This window comes from Platalea leucorodia, assembly GCF_965183815.1.
Source record: "Platalea leucorodia genome assembly, chromosome: 5".
Taxonomy (NCBI): Eukaryota; Metazoa; Chordata; class Aves; order Pelecaniformes; family Threskiornithidae; genus Platalea; species Platalea leucorodia.
In genome coordinates this window covers 46,439,354-46,467,309 of record NC_138827.1, presented here as the reverse complement: position 1 = coordinate 46,467,309, position 27,956 = coordinate 46,439,354, and the positions used below count along the sequence as shown (strand labels likewise).

Here is a 27,956-nt window from a genome sequence, read left to right as displayed (position 1 = left end):
CTATACTGATTGCTACTGGATAGTGTTTATTTGTTCATAGTTTTAAATTTTTTATCATTTTACTGGCAAAAATCTTACTGCTCTAATTCTGATGACAGCTTACTGAATACCTCTTCATTTATAGCAGATATTTAATGCCCTAGTGGCAGGTGTTTTTATTATAAAACACACCACTACATTACGCTTATAGAAACAATTTGCCTTTTAGTGATATTCCTCTAATAGGAGAGGCTTATTACTTAGCGTGTTCCCCAAGGAGGGCTCCTGGGCAAACCCTGATGCTGGTGAATATTCTGGTTTCACTTCACTTCTACAACGAAGCATCTTACAAAGGTTTCAGAGAAATGCATCCCTAATTATAGAGTGGGTTTTCAATACCTACTCTTGCTCTTCCTTTGGGTCAGTCACTCCTCCTCAAAGGACACATACACACTGGAGACTGGGATTGGTGCTGCGAGACCAAGAGATTCCCTGTGAGATCTCTGACTCTACATGGCTCATGCTAGTACAGTTGGTGTAATTCCCCTGAGCTATAGGATGCTTGCACAATGCTTTGAGCACGGAAAGTTCTTTGAAAGCACTAACACTTCAGTGTAACACTTACTTAAAAAAAAAAAAATCATGTCCTTCTTCCCCATGTCTGGCACATGTAGGTTTGCAGCTTGAGATTTGCTTATCTTAAGCTAAGAAAACCAGTTTAATTTGAAAGGCACGGCCAGGGAGCAGCAAGTGTGGGCTGCTCTGCAAGGGAAGGGAAGCTGGGAGCTGAGGATGACAGCAGAGCAGTGAGGGCAGTGGCTGTACCTTGAAGAGATCAGTCCTACTGTACCTGAGCAAGGCAGGCAGAGCAGGTGATGGCAGCCGGGGTTAGCCACAGTCCAGTGATTGCCAGACAAGTCTATAGTGATGCTGCAGTCAGTAAGTCAGGATCAGCATCAGTTCTGGGGCACAGTAGCCAGGGTCAAGCTGTGGTCCAGTGATCACAAGGCAGGTCCATAGTGAGGTCAAGCCAGGAGGTCAAGCCTAGGTCAGGGTCCAGGACTGGATCAATGGAGTACATGGCCAGGCAGATACCAAGGGTGAGAGCCTGACCTTAAAAGTAGCTTCGAAGCAAAGGAGGGGCTGGTCCCTGCTGAGGCTTCCTAAAGCCATGGAGCTGTGCTATCAGTGTTGGCCCTGAGCCCTGGCGGCCAAATCCCCAGGAGAAGGGAAATGCTCTGGGCCTGACAGGCAACAAGTTTCAATAAAATCCTGTACTGGGCTTGTGGGCAACCACAAAAAAGAAAGATGAGCTTATGATCCATCACCTCAAGTGAACTTTGGGATAAAAGGCCAGTCTGACATCCTGCTTTTCTGTGAGGAGAGGCTCCTGATACTTTGAGTTAGAACAGAAATGTTAGTGTCGGAGAGATATAAGCTGCCTTAGAAACAACTTTGGCTATGGCTATACTGCTAAATGATCTGGCACTTCTAGGGATGACATATCACATTACCGAACCAGTCTTTGTTAAAGTTTTCAAAAATCAGGCATAAAAAGGAGCTTGTGAATAAATTACAGCTCAAAGGGTTTTTTCTGTTATTGTTATGTAGGAGACGAGGAAGGAAAATTGTCACCTCAGTAGAGCATCTGGACTAGCGTGACACATACAGCCTTGAACCCTCTGAGAAAGTCATCAAGTGACTCAGTCAGCCAGACAAGTGCTATGACATAAAAATATGCCAGGGCTGATGAGAGCAGGAGGTCTACCAGACCTGTCTGGCCTGGCACTGTCATGAGCTCAGTGTACTTTGCTGTGAACACCACTACACAGACTAGTCATCGTGCACTGCTGCAAAGTGAAAGGCAGCCAAATGAGCTGCATAAATAACCATGTGATAGAGCCAGCTCCTTACCTAAACAAGATGGTAAATGTCAAGCTGAGGACTTGCTTTGTAGATACCAGTAGAGTAAGAATTCTGATTTTCCTAGCAACCTCCAAAAATTCATTAATATCTCTCATAGAAATAGTTTCTGTTGTCCTGCAAACTCAGTTCAATCCAAGTTCTCATATGACAGAGAAGGCAATGTGACTTGCAGCTGCCATTCCCTTGGCTTTTATTTAACTTTCATTCTTTCATTTGATTACACTGCATTGCTGTCAGGTGCAATCAAGTTCTGGGGTGTCATCAAGCAAGAGCTTGGCCAGTCCCCTCTAGGACTGTACTATGGACAAAGAGAGGGTGGTGGCTCTTAGGGAAAGGTGGAGCTGGTGGAACAACATCTCTGCACGTTACATAATGTGTTGGGGAGTGGACATAGAGTTTTGCCATTAATCAGCAAACAGTTCTTGAAATCAGGGGAGAGGAAACCATGGTGGTCTGTGGGCTGAGACTAGTAATTTCATATCATGTAGCTTAGAGACTTACTAGGATCTGCTTCTGATCTTACTCTGGAAATAAAAATATTGTAAAACCATGAAACAAATTCATTCTTCCTTTGTTACAAGTCAGTAGACTTTTTAGGATGGTACAATACAGTCCATTTGCAGGTCAGGAAAGGTACCACAGATGTTTGTGTCAGAGCCATGACCATGGTGGAGCTTCACTGTTAACATGAAACTAGCATTACAAAAGACTAGCCCTCTGCAAAAGTCCACATTATAACATCCTTCTATTGGGCCCGTGACTGATTTTTATCTGTATGAGGTCAGTGAGGGCAACCTGTGCAGATCATGATCACATCATTGTTCTTCACCAATCTCAATGTTATGATCTTGGCCCTGTTGGCAGCTGCTCTCAGCACAGGGGCTCAGCAGGAGAGCAGATGGAAACTCTGGTTGCTCCAGTTCCCTCTGTTAGACTTTAGCCTGGCCCAAAATACAGGAGCTGTGACTTTTCCCAAGCAGTCTCTAAATCCCAACTGGTAATTATCTCATGCAGAGCTAATTGTAGGTGATTTCTATTGAAAAGAATTTAGTAAATAACAGAAAGGGCTGGAATGTGAACTTCTCTACAAAGTTCACACTGGAAAAGAATGACCTTGCTTTCTCTGTACTTACAGTGCATTGTAGCTGCACTGAAGCTATCTCCTGATTCCTGTGGCATTTAAGTCACAGTGCACTGTATTTCCAGCAACATAATGCTGAACTGCCACAGGGCTGATTACTTTTTTAAAGTCTGGGGAGACAGAAGAAGCAGCAGCATCATTTTGATATGAGAGTGCTGTTACATAGTATGAAACTGGAATTGTGTGAGAAAAGGACTGTGCATTCAGCAAGCCTGGAGCGACAGCATGCACTCCGGTGGCTATGGATATCAGTGTGATGCTAGTCTAAAGTTGAAGCTGATCTTGCTGTTCTGCTGCATTTTGTTGGCTTCAGCAACATTTAGTTCTCAGCTGTGTTACTGAGAACCTACTGGAGGCAATCTCAACATCTGCACACATTGGTACACAGCTTTGCACCTAGAAACTTTAAAACATTCATTTCCTTACAGACTTCAAAGCAGAGCATAATAAGCCAGCTAGGAAAAGGAATAGATCTATAAAAACCCTTATGTGTTTTGTCATGGTTTTTGCCCCTGTTCCAGTATGTTAAAAAACATCATTTTCTTAATGTGCATTTTGTTGCTTAGAGGTTTGGCTGTGCAGAAGGGATATGGTGCATCTGATATAATATGCCTTGATGGAATCTTCTGGTTATGCAAACACTATAAAAACAAGTGCTTGTGGAGACTGTGTTGAATCAGGAGTCAACAAAACCTGGCTGTGAACATATGCCTGTGTGATACACCTGACAATAACATTTTCCCTATGATTTACTAGTGTAGTACATTTGGCCAGTAAGCACATACGTATTTTCTTGAAGCCAAAATTTCAGTGTGACTTACAGAGGGAAAATCTAATTTTCTGAAGTCTGTCACTTAACAAAGTGGAGGTGAAAATATCCCTCACCAGAAGATAAATTCTTGGCCCATGTTGCAGGTTGGTATGATGCATTTCTAACAATCAGGGCTTTAAGTCTATCCAATTTTGACTCACAGAAAGAAATTAGACCTATGTCAGTGTTACAGACATTTGAGGCTATATTTTAAAATCACAGCATCTTTATGCACTACTGTACATTGGAATCACTGCTGTATGCTGTTTCCTTATTAAGAAAATGAAAGAGGCAATGAAATGGAGGGTAGAACCACAGATAAAGGCGACTGAAGAGGATGCCTTCTAATGGCTTTCAAAAGCAAACAACACACGGACACAGAATTTAGACCTGAAGTCAATTTTGTACTCAATTTTTAGCCCCTCTACTCCAAGCTCAGTATATCAATGATTTAGCAGCAAATGGCAGCATTTCCAACTGCTTTTTCTTTCCCACGTTGGTAGTTGAGCACAGTGGTAGCACGGCTGCTTGCACGTTCTGACCTAAATGAAATCTCAGTGGTGCAAGTCAGTGGTAGCTGGTCTGTGCGAGGGACAGCATCCCCCAGCTCAGCCGAGCCCCCAGGTCCTTGCTGAAGCTGAATTCAGCAGGAGCCAGGAGCTCAACGGGAGTCAGGAGCCTCTGTCTTACACAGAGTGCCACAAACTCTTTCCAGACTCCAGAGAAGCTGTGAGACCTTGTGTCTCTCAAAGCAAGATTTGGCTTCTTCAAGAGGCAGCAGCTCCTTTGCTCCCTATTTTTTACTGTTTGGAATTCAGACAGAACCAGGAGCAACTGGATTTCACTCAAACTCACAAACTGACAGTTTTACGCTGTGTTACTCCCTCTGTGTTCCTGAAAATCCCCCCATTGACGCAGAGAAGTGGTGAGACCATGCATTTGTCTTTCTGCAGCCCTTTGGCACCATTTCCCCAGTTATTTTGCCATGTGCCTGCTTCCAAGGTGTACATTTTAGCCTTCCTCCTTAGCACAGCTGTGCATATAGGTGGTATCTTTCCAACTGCAAGCATTGCTTTCATTTTTCCACTTTCCCAGCACCACTTGCACCCCTCACTGGGTTCACATATTAGGTTTCAAAACACCAGATTATACTTCCGTTATTACCTAAATAAAATTGTTTCAGATTTTGAGCACAATAAATTTTCCATGTTCTTTGCCTCTTTGAGCTGATAGAAAGGCAAGCTTGAAGCTGGCGCCCTAGTTCCCACCACCGTGTATCATCGCAGTTCTTGCTCACCTGCCTATTTATCTCCTATGTCCCTGTGTGGAGGAATCCTGTTCTGTATTATTAAGAATAAATTCAGTTGTGTGAATTCAACTAAAAAGAAATTTCATCACTTCTAAAGGGAGAAGAAACACTTCATTACACTCATGTCTTTACTCTTCTGCAGAGTTAGAAGATAAGAATGTGGAGACATATCATGAAACTATTAAAGAGGAAAGTTATATTCAGATAGAGTGTGTACAGTAGCGGGGATTGCACAGCAGAAATCAGTTCAGTTTCTACATCAGTGTCTGCATCATTTTCTGTAATGGATATCAGCTGCCTTCTGGGCCTGATCAGCTACTGTCCTGCATCTTATACAAAGAAAAATGTCTGTGCATAGTAAAAGCACGACAATCACTATACACTATCAACTTAATCTGCAGTGCTGAAGTGCTAAACGTAAAGGTAAAGAAGTAGTGGATGAACTCTTTTATTCACTTTAGAAACCAGCCTGTTTGCGTTGCTGGTAGCACCATGCCTCGATGGCCAATCGAACCAAAATTCCTCCAAATTCTATCTGTAGGAGCTCTGCTGAGCTCATGGGCCTGATTCTCCTCCTGTTCCCAGAACAGACACTAGGGTAAGATGCAAAATAAAGTGAGAGCCAAAAAGCATTTACTGCATTGAAGCAAAGGATAGAAGTGAAGGGGTCTATCAGAAGAAAGCATGTTACCTCATTTTCAAGATGTTTGTTTTATTTGTCCACTGCTGACAACACAACTCACAAGCTAATGAGCTGCACCCATTCCCCCCCATTTTCTCCAGCACTCTTGCACTAGCCAGAAAGCAGCTGTGTGTCTGCGCACGCCAAGCGAGTGCCTTTGAACTAGCGCACCTCACCGCAGCGTGATGAAACGGTCACTGCATGGCCGCTTTGTAGGAAAGCCTGTCAAATTGTTGCTGTGTTTAGTATCACCGGTTGGCACAGCTGTAAGGACTGCTGCTGCTGAAGTGCTCATAGGGTAAGGAACTCTGGGACAGCACAAAGGTAAAAAGACAGCGAAGGAAAATGACAGCCAACAATAACGGCCTTCCTTCTTGGGGAGCAGCACCAAATTAGTGTGAGCTTGCACAAATGTTTGGAGAATAGTGAAATGTAGACATTGATTTAATAACCAGTTCTGTAATCTGAATCACAGATAGCTTTAATCTTAAAGTGTTTCCTAAACAACATTTTAAAATTTTAATGCTATTTAGTTGTTACTCTTATGCTAATATACAATACTTCCGCTTCAGAAAATAAGTGGTTGATTTACTTTCCTTGTTTTTGCTGATGCAAATGTACTTGAAAACAAAATGGGCTTTTTTGATAGAAATGGAATATTTGTGTAACCGCCTTTTTTCTTTTCTGCCTGTGTGCAGTGGTGGTTACTATGGTAATAATTGTGATTCAAGATTTAAAGCCTGAAAGTGGTTTCTATAACAACATGCTAGGATGTTTTGGACACACAATTGAAGTTAAAGACTCAGGATTAACCCTTTATGACCATAATATTTGTGGACACGACAACAAGTGCTTGCTTTGGCAAAAGTTTGTTCATGCCTTCCCAAGGTACGCTTTTTCATTGACCAGATTGAGTAATAATTCCAGCTGTGGATAGAGCAGGTCAGGTCCTGGGGCTAGTGCTTCTGTCCCAGGTGAAGCTTGCAAAGGAGAAATGGCACCACAGTTAACTACAAGCTGCTCATTACATTAAATAATTAAGATGGTAGACAAATGTTTTGGGAGATGGGCAGGGAAGGGGTGAACTAGCATTAGTGCAATGTTTAGGAAGTTTGAGGCTTTAGTCTGGCAATCACAACTGTGTGGAAAAACTGAAATTATCTATTCACAGAGAATCTTGATGGAAAAGCTATTTGGAGGGCTAAGATAGCCCCTTACCTGGTTTTGTTTTATCCAGAATGGCATGATTTCATGTCCTTTTCTTCCCCATCTGTCAAATGCTGGTCCACGAACGGCATCTCTGCCTTTCAGTCCACAGTGAAGGTATCTGCTCCCAATCTCTGTCACTTTTGATTATGCAGCTGTGCTCATCTCTTCCCTAGTTCTTCAGGATACATCAAGATTGAATATATATGCACACCCACAACTTTCTAAGGCTGTCTTTGCAAGGAAGTTATTGTCATAGTGATGAACTGTATTTTCTGTGTCATGGTGCACTGCAGATAAACTGAGATATGCCTGGTTATACCAAAGCCAAGCACTCTTCAATACAGCACTAAATGCCTCAGGCAATATTTTAATATTTCCAGTTAAATGCTAATTATTTCAAGATCTCACTAAAGTCACAGAGCTTGATATTTTAGTAACACAGATTCGCACACTTGTTTTAAAATCCCAGGGGCAAGTTTTAAACAAGGAATGAACACAAGCATGGAAGGTTCTTGCTTCTAACTCCAGACACTGGGCTATCTAAACCCTTGCTACTGTCATGTTATCCCATGACTTCTTTAGTGAGCTTATTTGATCATAATGTAAGCCTTCAGTTGTGAACAAATGCTATATGCCGTTGTTGAGTCAACAGAAGACAGACTGAAGTAATAGCACTAAGAGAAGCAATGGTTCCTTCAATTATCTCAATGAAATTTTATCTTTCTAGTGCCTGACCACAACCAAGATGTCAATTGTATAAGCTATTTTAGCAAATTAAAACCAAAAAAAGCCCCCACCCAACATACATTTTCTGGGTTGTTGTTGTTTGTTTGTTTGTTTGTTTTTAAAACAAAGAACACTTTTTTTGGCTGTTGTAATTTGATCATTTTTTTCGTAGGAGTATTTTTAAAGTTTCATTTCTCAACTCATAGACCAGCATATTGGTTTTTTGCTATCCATTTCTTTACAAAATGTATGAGTTAATAAAAAGTCAGATTTTGCTGTGAACTGCTTTATCTGTATTAGCTGGTGTAGCTTCCTAGTTTTAATTCAAACATGTGAAGTAATAACTCTTTGTTAAAAATAAAAAAAAGCAAAAAAAAGAAAGAAGCCCTCCTCAAAGCACAGTAAACTCATCAGTGTTGATGACTATATGGGTATTGAGAAGTTCTCTATCTTCTCATAGATTTTTTTTTTTTTCCCTAGAAAATGGACTGGCTCTGTTAAGAAGGTCAGAAAATCTCTGCAGCATATGTAAAAGACCCTGAAGCTGTTAGCGTTGAGAGCTTCTGTGAAGCTTAGAGTCCTCCTTCAGGGGAAGAAGGCACATTTGAAGAATAGCATTGCAAATTACAAGCAGCCTCCAGGCATGATGAGATGATTAGCAAAGTGCAGGCATGACCACAGTCAAGTGAACTCCAGTTTATAACAATGTGTTTAGCAGTGATTGAAATTTGATTTTAAATTCTGCTGCTGATCATGATATTTCACCAACTTGTAGGGAGAGTCGTGACCAGAAAGAACAAGTCTTTGCTGAAAAACATTCCTGCCACAAGCAACCCAACACAGTTTGCTAGGTTTTGTTTGTGGACTTTGTATGGCTAAGATTGCTAATCAGATTCTCAGAACGGGGGATCATCAATTTACTTTATTTTTTATTTTATCAACTTAAGATAACAGAATATTTTGAAAAGCACACATGAACTTTCTAGCTCTCTGATTCAAAACAAAAAAAATCCAACCAAATTGTCAGGAAAGATATAAGGATGAGGTCCTTCAAAATTACCTGCTTTACTGAGGAACACTAGTTTCCATATCAGGAGTCAGAAGATCTGTGCCAAATTGCTTTGGCCCTTTCAAAACTCTTGCCCTGTTTATGTTAACTTTCCAACTAATTTAATTTTCCCCTCCTATGCTCATTGTAATGCACTTCCAACACTCAAATTGCTTTGTATCACTTAAGTGGTTTCTGATCAGTAAGAAGTCTTTACCAGACCAAAATCACACATTTTTAGTGCTGATTAGTTATAGAAGCTCGATTATTAATACACTGACGACAACACTTTAATGGATTTAAGTAAGCTTATCCAAGAGGAAAAAAACTGGCTCTATCTCAGCATTTCTTATGTTTAATAATTTGTGCCAACTCTTTTAAAAGCTGCAGGTATTGACATGTTTCTGGTAGTACTGACGATTTGCCAGTAGATGGCAAGCTTTACTGCAAAGAATTTTACTGCCAAACATCTCATATGCATCAAAAGGATTTAACTACGGGGTAAAATGCTTGGCACTAATTCCTCTCATAACTAGATTAATGTACCAGTGTTTATAAAGAGACTGATAATTACCTCAAGTGTCAGTCAGTGTAAGTCCAAAGTGATTGGCAGTTTGCTTCCATTTTTCTAATGTTACATACAAGTTTTAAGACTCTCTGTCAGAACAAGTCACTGCTGAAGTGACCTTAATTGCTTAAGAATGAAAACAACTCCTCTGTGTATCTCAGCTAGAACATGAGGCCTTTTCAGGTTATCCCTCCGCAACCTTACAAAAAATCAAGCCCCCCAAAACACTGAAACATTTCCGCCCTCTTTCTGCAAATGTAATAGAGAATATTCTTCAACCGTGAGCCCAAACTGAGCCAGCCTTTGCATCAGACACCACCATACCCTGCCACATCACATCGCAGAGCATGGGGGAGTTCAGCTTCCACATGCTGTGATCTTCTTCCTCTCTCGTTTCCACATAGTTCTCAGTAGCTCAATGGGTTCCCAAATCCATCCTTCCACATCACTCCAGAGCAGCAGGGAAACTGAGTTTCCATGGGGCAGGAAGGGAGGCAGTGTAAATAACTTGTCTCAAATAGGTGGAAAATGGTGCTTTAACTAGCAGTCCAGGATCCAAGGATTTTCTGAAGCACTCACCTCATTTAGGAACAGGACTTTTCTCAAAAAAATCATGGGAATGTCCTGGTGAACTGCATACCATCTGATAACCACACTATGATAACTGCATAGCGTTTGATGATCATCTTTTGAAGATGCAGTTTTGCTGCTGGGGCAAAACTATTCTATAGCACCCTAACAAAAAGTCTTGGTCCTAGCCTTTAAATCACAAGTAAGCTAAAACTCAACAGTGATTACATCTCTGCTAAGACCTTCAGAACTCTTGTGTTCCTCAAGAACTATACAAATAATAAAAAACATGGCACAGCGCATCAGAATGAAGATAAAACTCCAAAAACTTTATTGCTTCACTGTAAACTTGTAGTACAAACCAGACAAAAGCATCCTCTAGGGAGTATTGGATTTATTGGATTATCCACCGGCAATTTCTGCATAAGAAATTTGTTTTATAAAAGCCAGAGGAGTTGAAATTAAGATACTAGTTAAAAAAAAAAATCCAGGAAAGGTTTTCTGTTTCATGTTTCTCCTATTGTAGTGTCACCTTGAAGACAAATTGGTTGCCTTCACTAGGGGCTGTGCTTTCACGGCTTTCTTTCCTCTTCTCTCATATTCCATCCACTATTACTGACTCAGATTGCTATGAAGCTTTTTAACCAGTGCTCAAAGCTAGTATGTTGCTATCAAAACTGCAGACTGGCAAATGCTTCAGTTTCTCTCACACACAGTCATTACAACAAATTGAGTTGTTGCATGCAAATTATCTCTGGAAAAGCAGTAATAATTAACTAAATTGCTTCTCATGTCACAGTGGTCCTACTTGAGAAGCACTTGAATAACCGACCTCACCTCTTGTAATTTACACAGTACAATAGTTAGATAACGTTCTAACTTAATCATAGTTAATTTCTTCAAATTTGCAACACTTCTTCTTCAAACATCCACTTTTAATGAATTTTAAGTAGGTAGACAGACTGAAAGGAAAGCTCTTTAAAGTTGTGCAATCCCAAGAAAAATGTGGGATGCAAAAGTTCCTAAGGAACAGAGTTTTGCTCATTTTAACTGTAATTAATAGATTGCGTAAGCTCTTTATTATCCAGGCGAAAGAAAAGAAACTAAATACATAGGTAATACACAAAATAATGTAAACTAGGACACCAGAACATACATGATGGTGTGTTGAGGAGGGGAAGGTCCGTGATACTGCTGACTGCGGAGCAAGTCAGTACACCATGGCCGATGTCTTGAATTTTGCAGTCGGCGAGAGCTGTGAGCTGGGGGAAGTACAACTGACACCGCATTAGGATGAAGTATCTGCTCCCAGTGCAAAACTGAATGTTACCAGGTTTGGGGATGGTCATTTTAAAGGCAGGCTAAATCAGAAGTACTATTTTTTTGTCCTGGTTTCCTTCAAAGAGCAGGAAGTAAGGCTCCAGTTCTCCTCCTGTTAATCAATGTTTAGCTTGCTTTCTTAATCAGGTCTATCTTAGCTGGTATTAAATAATCTTTACCAAGAAAAGATTGTACCTTCTCTAGATATCTCTCCTCTACATCTCTGGTATATATGAGCATGACAACAGCTAAAAATAGTTCAAATAAAAATATTTCTCAGGTTTTACTTATACATGCGACACCTCAAAAGAGACAATCAAGAAACTATTTCTATGTAATCCTTAAGACCACTGTTATTTTGTTTTAAATATGATGTCATTGTTACTATTGATGTTAGTACATGAATCTCTGTTCCACTTGTTCAAACAAGTATTGATTAGGTATTTGACTCAGTAAATGTACCTATTTATGAGCATCAAGTTCATTCAGATTGGTGCTTTTTATTTGCAGGGGCACTGCTGCTCCTGTGTATACCTCAAGTGAGAAGGCACAACAATGAAGCACAGATAACTTTTCCAACCTCCCCATTTATTATCATAGTGTCATACCTACCTAAGCTGTCTTTCCTAAGCTGGTAAAGCCTTCTGAGGCTTTCTTCCTACACTTGCCCTTCCTGGTAAAAAACAGATTAAATTATGTTATGTATTAAAATACACATTATGAAAATGCACCCTCATCAGTCAGTTTGTATTCTCTGACAATCCCCTAGTGGTTGTTTGTTATCCTCAGGTGACCAACCCTAGCCTCATGCTTTCCCAGCCAGCCAGGGATCTGTCCCAGGACTTTATCAGCATTGGTCTAGCCCCAGTTATTGATAAGCATCTCTACATACTGCTTCTCTTTTAGTGCCCCATCTTTTTCTCTATTGTGTCCACCCTCCTGAATCTTCGTTCCAAGAACCAGGAAGAAATTAGAGACTGGTAGTAGATGGGTCTGAATTTCTCCAAGAAGTTCAGCTCATCCACAACACCCTGTTTGCACAAACATACTGTTCTACCATTCATTTTCAAGTAACTGCTGTAGAAGACACATACCCTTTGTATTTCCAGACAAAACTCCAGAATAAAAGTATAAACTGAAAGAAGAAATAGGATGTTTACAGGACTCTCATATGGATTGTTTAATGCAACTTTCATTCTCCAGCCCACTAGTCTTTCCCTTCTGAATCACTACCTTCTCTCCAAAAGGAACATTCAGCTTTATTTCATAGATTCTTGGCCAAGGTATGACTGCTGTTTTCCCCTCCCGTGATACAAATAATTTTTTTGTCTAGCAATATTCAAAATATCTGTTTACAGTTTTACCCCCATATTTTGAGGAATGTCACATTGTATTCAGATGTTCACTATATAGTACAGGATTTCTTATAAGATGGTGAAAATCAGTTGCAAAAGGAAAAATTGTACTGGATAGAAATCTTATTATATTCCAGACCAAATTTTCAAATTTGATCAGTAGGAATTAAAATACTATACATGCATTTGGCTTTTTAGGTCAGTATTTGTATGGTCCCTGTCTTCTAGGTGGTTTATGTCAGTAAATAACTACTCGCCTTTCTTCTCTCCATTAATCATTGTCTATGAGGTTTGATCTGCCATTGTTTGTTTCATTTTACTAGCACTGTATTTGGAGGCAACTCCAGGATTTCTTCCACTAGCCTGTCCTCAGCATTCAAAAGCTTGACCTTTGGACCAAGATAGAGATCTAGAGCAAACAATCCATTTGCAATCACCCCTTTGGGTCTTACCATCTCCACAGCCTTGAGTCAGTTTATATGTGAGTAACAAAATTCCCAAACACTGCAGGATGTGTGCTGATGATTAACACTGTTTCCACTGACCTATACCAAAACAATCGCAAGTCATGACAGAAGCAACATGATATTATGAGATTAATTTAGTGATCAATAGAACCCCATTGCACTCTTCACCTGTGTCTGTGCTGCATGTGGGAGACCTGATTATAGCACACATAAAAGTACACAAGCTTTAGTCTAGCTCACTTGATATTGTTGGCAGTGAAGCTGTGATTGCAGAGGATTCAGCCCAGGTCAACACATCTGCCTCAGGCACTCAGTATTTGGCACCTTCCTGCTACTGCTTAGTATGCCTAACACCGAATCTAAGGCAGCAGGTATATACCTGCATAGGTATGCTATGCTTATCTGAATACAGCCATTTATTTTGTTATGGAGACAATCACCATTTTAAAAATTATAGTTTCATGGCAAAATTCTTGTTTTCTTTTATCAGAAAGAACATCCTTCACCACTTTCACTGCTTTAACTCTATCAGTGTTTCTCAGTTGTGGGTTATGAACAGTGCTGGTAACAGCTTGCTCCTCCTTGACTGAGAGGTGAGAAGTAGCTATTGTTATTGTCATCCAGTCTTTACAGCAGCAAGGCAACTCCACGTGGCCTTTAATTACTGCCAGGAGCTCGGTTCCTGGAGGGTAAGGAACATGTTTACACTGAATTCACCATGTCCTTTCAGCCTCAGAGGCTGGAAGGCTCTCAGAGGGCTATTTTGAATCTCAGGTGTCTGGGACATTCTTTGTGGTGGAAATGCTGTACAGTTGCCAAACTACTATTTATAATCAGAAAGTCAAAATCAAAGTGCATGATGGTTTGAACCACTTGAGCTATAACTGCATCTGAGTCATTTAGCTTTGTTGAAATCCAATACAAAAAACTTCCACCACAAAAGAATACAAAGTGGTATTGAACTGAAAAATGTGGTTCAACTCCTTTTTCTAGTAAAAAAAACCCCAAATTGTCTTAAATATACCTAAATGCATTCCATATTGTTGGATATCTGTTGACAACCACCAATATTATTGCAACTGTACTCTTAATATAGTGCTAAGCAATACTGGCACTCCAGGACAAGGTTGTTGGAAGAGGCGAGAACAGGAAATTACAACCTACTCATATTTTCGGAATTGTTTTCGTTTTATATTTATTAGTCTACCGATATGTGTCACACAGTAACCAGCTCTGTTTTCTTCTCAACAAGCCAACAATTGGAGGTGTTGGTTTTGAAACACAGTTGCGTCAAGGGTTGCACTTCTTTCACTCTTGTTTACTCCCAGTACTGTGGAAGTCCTCAGGATTTTTTGTGTTTCCTTTCTAGAGTCACTTTGCATGAGGAATGATTCCATGTGCCTGTCAAACTCTTGCCAAAAGAACTCTACATGCATTGCTGGTCATAAAGACGATACTTGCCGTTGTGCAGATGTATCAGCGGACAGTGTGGAGGAACTCTGCAATAAAACCTCTGATCCTTGCTCCTCAAACCCTTGTCTTCAAAACGCTACCTGTTTAAGCTCTGCTGGAAACCTCAGCTTTGCTTGCGAGTGCCCTGCTGGGTATAATGGACCTACCTGTGAAATAGCCATCAGCGTATGTGACACAAACCCTTGTGAGCATGGAGGCACCTGCCAAAATGGCCTGGCTGGGCCTACCTGCCTTTGTAGCGCAGGATACACAGGTACACTCTGTGAAATGGATTTTGATGAATGCATTTCTGAACCGTGCCACAATGGAGCAGTGTGCAGGGATGGGGTTGATGAATACTCCTGCTACTGCGTCCCAGGCTACCAAGGCAAGCACTGTGACCTGGAAGTGAATGAATGTGTGTCAGATCCATGCCTGAATGGGGCAACGTGTCTCAACCAGATAGGACAGTATGACTGCATCTGTCCATTTGGGTATGCAGGTAAGCACTATTAAAACAACTTTTTCTTTGCGTCATGGAGAACCATCATAATTCATGTTTGAAGTTCAGCTGCCCCACCCACACACTTATTTAATCATATCTGTATTACCACCTTGCCTTCAGATTCAGCACCAGTGGCTGTTGGTGCATTATGGGTTACCTTATCACTGTGAACTACTGATATTGAATAGATAAGGATTAAAGAAATCTCACATTTACCAAAAACTACAGAGCAGCTTTGTGAACATCAAGCTATGTCACAGGGCTAGGTTAACTTTCCTTTTAAAAGAAACATTCTCAAAATGCTTGTCCTCAGAGTGCTACACAGAGTTTTTGGTCCTCAGAGAAAACCCATGTTTGACAGGGTTAAAAATTAGATCTAATTAGACTTGCTTGATTTGCTAATCATGACAAACTGTACTCTTAAACCTAGACATTTCACGTTAACTTCCTCACCTCTGCTCTTCCCACAAACAGAGGACTCATTTGCAACTAGAGCATTATGTAAGTTAAATAGAAAGAAAAGTCTTATCAGGTTCCCAAACTGCCCATTTTTTGATAATCCCATTTTGTGTGACTTCATTTTTAAGGTACGGGTGTCATTTTTCTTGCTTACTTCCTCTACTGCAGAGCATATAATCCTTGCGGGAGACAGCTCCCTTCAAATTTCAAAGCTGTATTGAGGGGTAGGACTGCAAGAGGTAGCACACTGAATCATTAAAAGGAGAAAAGTGGAGGCATTTTAGTGATAGATTGCCAGTCAGGTAAGCAAAGAAAAAAAAAGAAACATACAGCAAAAGCGGGGGGGGGGGGGGGGGGGGGGGGGGGGGGGGTTGTGGAACAACAGCTATTGCTTCAAGTGATTCAGATGAATAAGAAACAAGAGATGTGGCTTACAGCTCCATCCCCAAATCCCCATGCAGGAGGGCAAGTCAGAGGTAAAAAGCAGCTTTCCTGTGTCTGACACAGCACTCGTTGGAAGCCAGCCCTTGGATAATATCCCTCATGAGCACGGAGAATGTTATTTGAAGGAAGCTTGTTACCTTCCCGCCGCCCCGCTGCTGCCAGCGGGTGTCTGAGCCCAGGCCAGCCGAGGAGAAAACTACACAACCAGAGGAAAGCTGAAGAGCAGAAGGAAGGAAAAAACCTATTAACAGCCAGCATGGTTACTCTGCAATGATCAGACTCAACCCAGACCTCCTGTTGTATTCAGGAAACTGTATTTGTTTAACTGGCACTGTTAGCGGAGTCCAGGCCTGGATCTGTAGCCTGGGAACTCTGTTTGAAAGAGGCAGAATATACACCTTAGAGACAAAGAGAGAGAAAAAATAATAAAATAGTAAAGCCCAAACAAAAAGAAATGAAGATTTAGGTCAACACAAACCACTGGAGGAAACTTGCTCTGCTGGAGTCACTCTGCTTTCATCACAAAATTCTGCTGTTTCCCAGGCTGATGCTCTCTGCTCTCACCAAAAGTCAAGCGATGTCACTGAGTGCTCCACACAAGCAGAGTTAAGAAATGAGGAGTGAGCCAAAGAAGGAGAAGAGGGCTAAAATACAAAGCAGAAGAAGCTGCAGTGTTTTGACATGCAGCTCTGAAGCTGCTTCCAGCAGCAAAGCAACTAATCATAATAATTCTGTAAAGGAGTAGGGGACTGTTCCTTCAGCAGTAAAACACCAGCTTTTAAAGGCTACTTAACAAAATGATTTATAAGAAGCATTCTTTTTTGTTGTTTTCTGCACCTTGCTGTTAGTTGTGCTAAATGCACAAGGCAGAGGGATTACTGGATTAAAGCCCTGAGGTGTCCCCACAGGTAATAAAAACCCCTCATTTACTCTGTCAGGGGATCTTGCCAACCATTATGATCCTGGCCTGACACCATGAATTACTGTGGGAAGTCATCCAGCCTCATCTCATTTCCCTAAGATGTTAAAAAGGTTATAGCTCTTGATATGTAGGTAGAGAATGTACAGTAAATCTACAGCAGTAATGTTAACCAAATGCTTGAGTTACTGGCTGCGGTTGCTACTTGTTTCATGGACTATGACTGCTATTTTGTATGATTGGTATGCTGCAGCACTTCTTAAAATAGCTGAGAAATGTCACACATAATTCTTACACAAATGGAAGAGGTTAGAACGCACCAAGAGCCAAAGAATGGAAAATTTAGCATGAAATCCGCAGTTTCTATGATAATGCTCTGCCTGTGTGAAATTAATTACAAGACATGTGTCACACAGCTGTTAAATAATGAAGCTCAATTGGTTTGTTGAAGTTTTGCTGGCTACTTAATCAAATGCGTTTTTTCCTCCATTGCACTAATTGCACTTGCTTTTAATTCACCCCAACAGAGCATGGTGTAAGAGCCTGTTAATACCCACAGCTAGGTACGTTAATTACCTTGCTGGACACAGCTGAAGCCAGTCCTCCATTGCCAGTGAACATTTTAGTGTGAACTATCAGGGGTGCATGGCAGTTCCAAAAACCAGTCTTAGCCCAAGACAAGAGCAGGAGAAAGTGTTTCAGTGACAGGCACAATAGGTACAATGGGCTAGATTCATTCTTGGTGCAATGCCTTTTACTATGGTCTGACCATAGTTGGGATGAACTCTGTACAATATGAAGAAATTATTCCTGATGGATCTTTAAGTTCTCATGCGGTATTCTTAGCAATAGTACGTACACCATGCAAATATTTAGAGTAGGTGCGTCATAAGACTTAGGCACTTGAGGGCAAGCAGAGGCACAGCAGCCTCTGCCATAGGATGAAGGACCTCAAGTACAGATCTCACTTCCCAACAAGCTCATGGTAATATCATTGTGGATAGATAGCAAATGGCATTGTCCATCCAACAGCAATTGCTAAAGTGGAAGGTCTGTTTCCTTCCCCAGCTTTCAAGTGTCAAACCAGCACTCCCCACCTCACACCCTAGCCAGCCTGAGCAGAGGATTTGGCCCAGGTTATTAGCTTGCTGCTGAGACTCCTAACTGCAAGACTGTGATGTGAGAGGATCCCAGCAGAGCTGGCCACATTTCAAAGGGTTTTCAAAATAAAGATTAGCAGAGGGCACATACATCCAAAGAGTGCTTGTCACAGTTCATAACTTCCCAGCGCTGAAACCCTTGATTGGATTTAGCCCCACTGTTCTCCTCCAATTGCGTCTGGTTAAGGCAATGTTATAGGACCTGTAACATCTTATGTTTGTGCATGCACGCAGGTAACTGGTGGTTTGTATAGACCTGTGTGCAAGAAAGGACAAGCCTTGCTCCAAGAAACTGAACTCTTCCCTCTATCTAGTTTTTGATGAACTCTCTTCCTGCCCTTTCAAAGCTGGTGCCTCCAAGATAGCTGTCTGACTCTCCATCCAGATGATGGCATGTAAGATTACTATATACAGATTGAGGAATTTTGGGACAGTCTTCTGTACCTGCTGTGCCCGAGCACAGCACCACAGCGCAGGAGGACAGAAGGGGTGACCTGGATACCAATTTCCAGATGTACCAAGAACACGCAGGTCCACCTGGAACTACACTGAGCCTGAAAAGCTCTAGCATCTTTGACCGGAAGGTGACTTTACAATATATCTGTAGGCAGGCAAGTCTGAAAAAGTTGGCTGTATCTCTTTCATCCTCACCTGCATTTACTTTTTATTGACTGGGGCTGTACAAAGAAGTGCACAGTAGGACTTGTTTAAAAAGCAAGCAGTATAAGAAATTATCTTAGTTCTTCAAAGAAACCGCAAAAGTCATAAATATCACTTATATCCACCTGCCCAGTCTTTCGATTTAAACCACTTGTGCGGTTTGGTATCTGCTGGAACACTCTGCCTGCTCTAGAATGTGATGCCTTTGCTCTTGATGCTGTAGCCCCATGCAATAACCATGGCAGGGCTTGTTGGTGCTTTTTTTTAAATTTCTGGCATATGATATTTGGCATACAGCATATTCATGACAGAATGTTAGACCGAGGTGCAAATGCAGATCTAATCTTTTCATCTCTTTTCTTCACATATAAGAAAGCCTGACGGGAGATTCAGTAGAGGCTAGGAAGAAATTCCTCCTGTTTGCATGGCATATCGCATTGGCTGGATGCATTATACAAAGGGAAGTTTTCTTCTGAGGCAACATTGCCGAAGGCAGGTTACTGGGCTTGATAGATTAAAGACATGAACCAAAACAACAACACTATGTTCTCATGTTAATCGTCAGGCTGTTCTCAGGCCTGTAGTTTTAAATTTGGCTGAACTGAGGATCAGTTGAACAGGGCTTGTTTTGTCACATGATTTTTAGTGTTCGCAGTAAGCTGTTAACAAGCTCTGGCAGATTTACGGTCACTAGACATACTTCTGCAAACACACTGTTTACAATTACAGTGAATTCACAGGGCAATGACTACAGAGGGATTGCTCACTATATCTGGATGTAATGTACATTACCATAAAGTCATAAGAGAGCATTCCTGTGCTAGGGTCTCGCGACAGGCTCCCGCTGAAAGTAGTGGCTAGCTGAATCACTGAACCTCAAACTGGAGGCACGGGACTGGTGACTTCACCCATCCAGGGTTCCATATGTGGTCTCAAGGAACTATAACAATATCTTCTCTAAAATTACAGCAATAATATTTCATAACTGCTAGAAAGATGAACTTGCACTTTTATGTTTAAATACAATGAAAAATAGCTATGAGCTAACATCCTCAGATTTTGTTTTGATATTTTAAGGTATTTCCAGGTATTTATCTACAATATGGATTTTAATTTTTTTTTTTTTTTAATATTCTACATACAAAAGGGTCAAAAAAAATTAGTAATCAGTCATAAATTAGTAACAGTGCTAAATATTAGCAATCTCAGTGTTTTGAGAAAAATATTGTTAAAATGTACAAATTTCACAGCAGGACAGAGCCAGCAAAAACAGCATAAAGAAAGAAGTAGAGGTGAGCTCCTAAATAAATTGCTAAAACAATACCCATCATCAAAACGTGTCTGTTCCCATCTTTTGAAAGCCTGCCCCATCATCTTGTACTGAAAACTTCACCTCTCAATAAAAAATAGAACCCATTCTCAGGGCTGCAAATTCTCTTTCAAGTAGGAAATTCCCCTGAATACTATTTGCAATGCTACTGCTACTTTGGTAAGCCAAATAAAAGACAGGGAAGTCCACTTAAAAGCAGCTTCTTCATTATAATTTGCAATTTTACATCTGTTTTGTGGCTGATACTGTAGCTGCCAAAACAAATAGACTTGGCAGGTGAAAATTATTTTTAAAAAAAATCATACTTCATTACTCAAAACACTAAATAAGTGCATAAGCATACAAACCCCTGAAATAATCAAAGCAGGAGCTGCAAGGCAGTAATTATGAAATTTTCTTAGAATCTCCTGGACTGTGCTAAAGATAAGAAAAAGGAGTGTATATTTAACCTGCCAGCTATCATAAATAGCTGTAAACTAATATTAGTACTTATTTAGTTCCATCAATTATCTCTTAAGAGCAGCGCCAGGATTCTGACCTGTTGCAAACATGGCATCATAGACCAATTTATTTACACATTGCTAAATCTTAAAAAAAAATTAAGCAATAAACCACAGCTAAATAGACAGCTTTCCAATTAATTCAATTAACTGTGCAGCTTTAAATGGACTCTTCTGAGGTCATTAAATTACTAGTCACTTCTGTATTATATAAATATGATAGTAGCATGGTTTGAATAATCTGAAAATTAGTTCATTCTGTTCCCATGTTCAAGCTAACATAAAAAGTTGTTATTCTACCTATTCTTGTGAATAACAGCTGGTTTATTCTTTTGTAAATTCTCCCAAGACTTGAAAAAAACTAGTCTTGCAATGAACATTGAGGAGGAAATACCTTTTAAAAATAGGAAATTACTTAAAAAAAAAAAAAAGATAAGGTGAATATTGTACTTTTAAGTTTGGGGTTTGCTTGTTTTCTTTGCTTTTGAAGGTACAAACTGTGAGCTGGAAATAGATGAGTGCTCATCACAGCCATGCCTGAACGGTGCGACCTGCCAGGATTCCCTGGGGAGCTTTGCCTGCTCCTGCACACCAGGCTTCGTTGGAGACCTCTGCGAAACCAACATCGATGAGTGCGTCAGCCAGCCATGCCTCAATGGGGGACAGTGCTCAGACGATGCCAATGGGTACGTCTTCTACAGCTGGGTAATGCTAATGTGAGGTGCTATTAGCTCCTCTGTTTGCAGACGGGAATGCTACGAGAGCCTGCACTGCCAGGTACCTGATTTAATTTCAAATTGTGGATTTCACTCCTTGATCCTGCACTGATTTCAGTTTAAATTTGAAAAGAATTAAAGAATGCAAGTCTGGTGTCAGAGCCTGCAGGACAACAAAACATTTATGGCAAAGACCGATCAAGTGGTATGTCTTTCACATTTGTGCTTTTACTTTAAATATTTACAACGTGGTGTTTGTCTGGCCCTGAGGACTGTCATTTACAGACGAATTCTGTTTCTAATGCTCAAACTTTAGTTTCCAAGAGAGATGTGAGAGAGTATAAAATTGAATTTGCCAACAGCAGCTGCCCACACTGACAGACAGAAGCATTAGAAAAGAGAGGCAGAGGAAAATTGTAATAATAGTAACCATAGTAATAGATACCATTAGGAAATGTGTCAGGAACTTTAAAGTCATATAGGACAACAGCTCCTTATTCAAAACAACCTGCAGTCCATGGACAAAGCAAAAAAAAAAAAAATAGAATACAAGGCAACAGAAAAATAAGTTTCTCCACCTGATGTCAATAGTCCTACACAGAGGTCCAAGCGCAGCCCAGGCAGCCAGAGCTCTGGCATTCATTCACCAATACTGGCTTTTCATACTCAGCGTGAGATTCCCAAAACTGAAAATGTATATGTATAAGTTCAAGTCTATGTTATAGAAAAAAAAAAGTTCACGAGTGTATTCACGCAGGCGCTCCCCTTGCCAGTATAAGATTTGTCCTCTACTGTGTATTTTCCATTTTTTAGAAAGCAGTTTTGAAGATTTCAGTGCTGCAAACATCAATCCAAAAGTAATGTCAGCAAAAGGCATGCTTGCCTTGAATGAGAGGGGGAAGAGATCATGTTCTGGGAATGAGCTTTTGTACAGTGTGATGACATGGCACTGACCTTGTGGAGCTCCTTTTCAGCAGCGCTGAATGACTCTGAACAGGACAAAGCAATTTACTATTTTCCAGTGTAGCCAAAGCATGACAGCAGGGAGAGGGAGGTCATCTTGCACCCAACTAGTTCACAGCAGACCCACTTAATAACCTGCAAGCCTTTTGAGGTTACATGCATGAGGTGAGCAACTGGGATGCTCATCCAGACTTAATCCTACTCATTTTTCTCCTAGCTTTTAAAGCTGAGGTACATGTAAGAGTAATTTTAATTGGCTTGTAATGCTGCAGGATATCTGGAGAACTATTGGAGCTTTTTCCACATTTGTTACATGATGAAAAGGGTTGGACAACAAAGCAATTCAAAACAGAAGGGTGCCTAGCAATTTCCTTCCTTTTGTGTATTTTTCGGGTTAAATGAAGAATTGTAGTCTTTAAAGAGTAGTTTTCCTTTTCTGACTAATGCTACAATACAGCTGAGGCTTTTGCGTGTACCACCAGCTCTCACAGAAATGTGCGAGGCGACAGATTTAACATTTAAAGCTGTAAATACAAACACTAAACCCAATTCTCTCCCAAATTTCAGACCGATTCTTCCAGTGAGGTTTCATGAACGCAACAAAATAGAACTTGTTCTCTTAAAAAAACCAGTTTCACATTGTTGCACATTTCTTATTTAAATTCAACAATTTACAAAGGTGCCTTAGTTGGACCTACAAAACCTGGTGTGCGCAGGCACAGAGGATACCTCTGCATGCTCCAAGACTTTTTTCCATAGGAAATATTCCCAGGACCTTCAGTGCTCTTTTGATTGCATAGGAAAGAATATCTGCACATACTGCTTTCTGCATATTGTGAGAACATCAAACAAGAACCCCAAAAAATATGTTAGGTAGAGTATCTAAGAGTATCACTCTTAATTGAAAGAGTCATCTGCTTGCTCAGTCACAGCCTGCCCACAAGCAGGGTACCCTCCAGAATCCCTGAAGGTTAACAGCAACATCAAACACTTAAAGATACCCGAGAAAAAAGGCACACAAGTGGGGCTTCACATTAAGCAGCAAGTTGTGAATATTCCTCACTGCTCCTTCATTCTGGACCAAAGGGAAAAAGGAGAGTGGACTAAGGCAGAAAAAATCTTTCACCACAAAGCTGAACAGCACCAAACTGAAGGCACATGGAGGAAATGTGTGAAAAATACAGCAAAAGAAAGAGACTTCTGTTTTGAGAACATACCTCAGAAGGAAAATTATTTTTCTGATTTACATCTTCCTCATTACTTTTTATATCCTAAATTCAAATGCCACCTGGTCTAAGTCATCTCTGATTTTGATTTAAGAATAATCCATACACTAGTAATAAACTGGCCTGCCAGAAGTTTCTGCTTATGTACACTTAAATAGTGTAGTAAAAAGTTTATGCTTTTTGGTTTGTTAGACTGCAGGAGCCAGTTGTTCTCTGATGCTCCCTTAAGTTCAACAATTTCGCTTTCTCTCCATATACTTACTCCAAGTCTAAGGCTTAGATATTAAGCACAGAAATTATGAAATACCTGCACTTATCTCTTGTTCAGCAAGATTCCCCATTATTTCAGTTGTACAATAACCAGTGTATCATTTTAATGTAAAATAAAACAATATAAGAATAAATTTTTGTTTCTGATAATTATTATTAGACAAAGATCATCCAAGCATGCACATTTAACATAGTTATCTTGCAAAGGCCTGTCTTTTCTTATGATGTGTACAGGTTGACCTTATACCTTATGACCTAAGCATAGGAGTTATGTATTTTATAATAATAATTAGCTCACCTGAAAAAAAACACAAACAAAAAACCCCAGACGTTACTGATTACCTGCACACTGTTCATTTACATATACTAGTTTGTTTGCTTCTAAACCCATAATAGTAATATTTCTATCAAAACAAAGCTTGTATTACTGTTATTATTGGAACTGTGCAAGCAATTTACATTTTTATACTAACCTAACAACAAAAAATATTGTTTTTCACCAAAGAGAAAATATCACTTTGTCGAGGAACAGAAATTGCCTTATTTTTTGGCCAACTCAATTTCTACCAGTCCAAGAGAAAGGGATACTAACACACTGTCTGTCTCCTTTTCATTTTGTGAACAATGTTAAACCTACAAAAATTGCATTGGAAATGACAGAAACTTTTTTCCCTCCCAAATTAAAAAAAGAAGAAAAAAAAAATCAATAATTCTTAGAAGAAATGATCTGTCAAAACCAATTTGAATTCACAAGCAGGTTTTTTCCCCAGACAAAACCCACATATTTCAGGAAAAAGCTCATTGTTGGTTCGCAATGGCTGCGGTTTCTCCAGAGCACCAGATGGTGGTCTTGAGCCTGGACTCAACTGTGCAAGCTGCTAGCCAAGGCTACACAAGAAGTCTGCGTAGGTTTGGGAACAAAGCCCAGATCTCCTGACTTCCAGCTAAAGTGAACATTGCATTCTGTGTTGCAGGTACAGCTGCAACTGTACCAGTACTGGATATATGGGCGTACACTGTGAGACCCTGGCTCCCTTATGTTGGTCGCAACCATGCTACAATAATGGCACTTGTGAGGACAACGCTGACAATTACACATGCCACTGTTGGCCAGGTAAGGTCTACATTCTCCTATAAATACTCTCTTTCCTTGTGTAGTAGGTATGTCCTCATTTTTTTGCTGATACAATAAAAGGTTTAAGCCATATAACTTAAAGTACTCTGTGAGCTTGTGTTTAGATGGGCTTCACTCCTCATCATGAGTCAGAGCCCTATGGATAAGTTGCTCTCTTTTCCAGCTAAGAATTTCTCTGCACAGCAGAAGTTGGCAAAACCAAAAGTGCCAGTATTATGGAGTAAAGACAGGAGATAAGTCAAAGTTGGGATCCATCTTCCAGTTGCTTAATCCTTCAACCCATGCAATACATAAATTAATCACTGCTGCAGCTGACCCTTTTTTACTCTTCACTAACATGACCTGTAAATCAGTCTAAAAACTTACTTTTCAATGCAAAATATTGTCTGTTTATAAATATAAATTAAACTAGGTGTTACATTGGAAAACTGGTCTCCTTCATATCACCAATGCCAGTTCTTCTATCTAGTAGCATGCGATGAAACACACTGGGCTGTGTTCTGCTCTACCAGCAATGCTTATATATCCAGCCATTTACAAAAAGGCTCCCACAACCGCAGTGGGGACACAGTGTTCTTTGGGAGACTTTGTGAATCTTTCAGCACATGGACTAACTACAAGAAGTGTCTCTAGAAAGTTTAACATCTGTGTCCTTACTGAGGACACAAGAGCACAGCGCACTGCGAGGAGTACATGCCACAGGGTTGTTGGACCACACAGTTCTTGGTGCATTAGAAATGGAAAGATTAGACAGAGTCCTTAGTGTTTTCCAGAAATCAGGGAGTTTTGCGGCTCTTCAAACGCCAGGTAAAGCACTTTACGAGCACCAAATAATTTATACTCTCTGCCCTCCTCTGTCGTAGGGAGGTGATGCAAAAGGAAAACTTCACACAACCTGAGCGCGTACCTACACCACAATGCAGCACCTCGTTATCCCCACAGATCTCCACCTTACTTCCTAAAAAATACCATGAGTACCACAAAGCTCAGCTAGCTAATGCAGAATAGCCATAGCAATATCCTGCTGCTGGGCCATGACAGAGAGCTGCAAGGAAACATTCACACCTTCAAGAAGCAGAGGAAATCTTTTAGCACATGGCAGAGTCTGAAACCAAGTGCATCTAATATTCAGAATAATATTTTCAGGTCTGGAATGAATGGATAGCACATCGATTAAACGCCTTCTCCTCATGGCTCTCCGCAGGCTATGCGGGTTCCCGCTGCGAGGAGGACATCGGGGAGTGCAGCAGCAGCCCCTGCCTCTCCGGAGGTGACTGTGTGGAGCGATCCTGGGCCGGCCGCTATGGCAGTGTCCCAGGCCTGCCGCCGGCCTTCAGCTACGACAAGGCCGAAGGCTATATCTGTAGCTGTAAGCCAGGCTTTACCGGTAAGATTCCTTTGGTGAAAGCTTAGGAAATGATGTACTGAAGTATCCTGTTGTTTAGGCCTAGCTGTAAATAAATCTTTAACGTAAGTTAGGTGTTTTAAGGTGCCATAGTGCAAAGGGTCCCTCTGGTGGTCACCATACACGTTTCAGTAGAGATTTGTATGGAATAAAGGGAGTTGGTCGCACAAGTTGTGAACGTAGCAATAGAGCAGCAGGCTCCGGGTACGGTCCCTAAGGCAGCCCAGGCAGCAGGAGAGAGATGTGGTCTCTTCCACAATCTTGTCTGCAAAGCTTCTCCATTCATAACTGCATTTGCTTGAATTATGCCATAAACTTTGGTCACTGGGTGTTTTATCATCAGTTCGAAATTCACTGTGCACAGGTATTATATTACATATATGAAAACAATCAGTAATAAATAAGAGAGTATTTTCATAAAACAACCATAAACCAAAACTCTCAAGCTTTCAGTGTTTCTGTCCGCATGTAATTCTACATAGCAGCACTGGGGACTGGCGGGAACACTTCATCTGAGCACAAGGCAACGTTTTGTGTAACTTCAGCAGTGTAGCATGTTGGTGATATTCTACAGCTTAAATGAAAAATAATTTCAAGTTGTGTGTGTATCCATGTTATTAAGGGAAAAAAAACCCTATCGAAATTACAGATACCCATAATCCTAAGAAAGAAGTCGTGTTGAGACTTGCATTTAACACAGCCTACGCTATTTAGCACAGCCACAAACAAGTTGGGTTTGGATTGTACACTTCTGGGTTTACAGTATTTTTCTGTCAACTCCATTCCCTTTTTCCTTCTGAAGGAAAAAATACTTAATAGCTAGATTAATTTAACCAGTCTTCAATTTCTCATTCCATTCATCTCCTGAGCAGCTTACAAACTTTCCTGTGTCTCCCAGTGGGTTGCATGACTGACATCTCCAACATAGCAGATACAAAAGTAAATGGAGAGCACAGCTTTCACTCTGAATTCCCAATTTATTTTTCTTCAAAGTGGCATTAAGACTTGCTTGCTTTTGTTCCATCCCTTCCCCTTAACTGTCCTTCCCTATCCTGTCACTAAGTGTTGCTGTTGTACTTTTGTTCTGCCTAAGAGAGTATAATATGAGGCTTCTACTAAGGCTTGCGATATCCCCCAGGCTGTCCTAAGCACCCTTACCTCTTCATGTGCCACTTCTTTCTCTTCACTTCCTCCTAGTGACATCCAGCTCTCAAGTTTTTTTTCCTCCCCTCTTGCCCTGATTTAAAAACTCCTGTGCTCTGTCAGACAAACCAGAAGGTGTTTCCTTGTTTAATCATCATCCTTTATCCTCCCACTTCCATATCAATTGCCTTCACCTGGCTTGTTTGCCCAGTTTGGGTCATGATTCTGCTGGTTTCATGCCCATGGAGAACTCTTACTCCCCTGGGAGTCAGTGGACCCACGTACAGGCAGATTCTACTCAGTCTGAAAACAGTGTCAGAATCTATTTAAATTAATTAATCTTAAATAATTTTTTCAATAGGTAAGCTCCTAAATCACAATATAGGACTCTCCAAAGCAAGACTGAGAGAATTCTTGGAGACCCTAAAATTTCTGCTGACTTCATATGCAAATTACATTACATTTTTTAAAACCTCATGTAAGTTTAGTTATTCTCATACCTGTTGGATACTATATATAACTTTCATTAGAAAAAAACCCAAAGTAGTTATTCTTACT

General features: G+C 40.6%; 1 protein-coding gene across 1 annotated transcript in view; it reads left to right on the top strand.

Moving 5' to 3' along the window:
* CRB1 (crumbs cell polarity complex component 1) overlaps positions 1 to 27,956 on the top strand; it is a gene marked incomplete at its 3' end in the record, with an annotated part of 108,176 nt that overhangs the window by 17,992 nt on the left and 62,228 nt on the right. The window contains exons 2-5 of the mRNA XM_082314728.1: positions 14,481 to 15,065; positions 21,031 to 21,226; positions 24,690 to 24,829; positions 26,055 to 26,237. Of these exons, the coding sequence (XP_082170854.1) occupies positions 14,481 to 15,065; positions 21,031 to 21,226; positions 24,690 to 24,829; positions 26,055 to 26,237 (1,104 nt within the window). The remainder of the gene's footprint in view (positions 1 to 14,480; positions 15,066 to 21,030; positions 21,227 to 24,689; positions 24,830 to 26,054; positions 26,238 to 27,956) is intronic.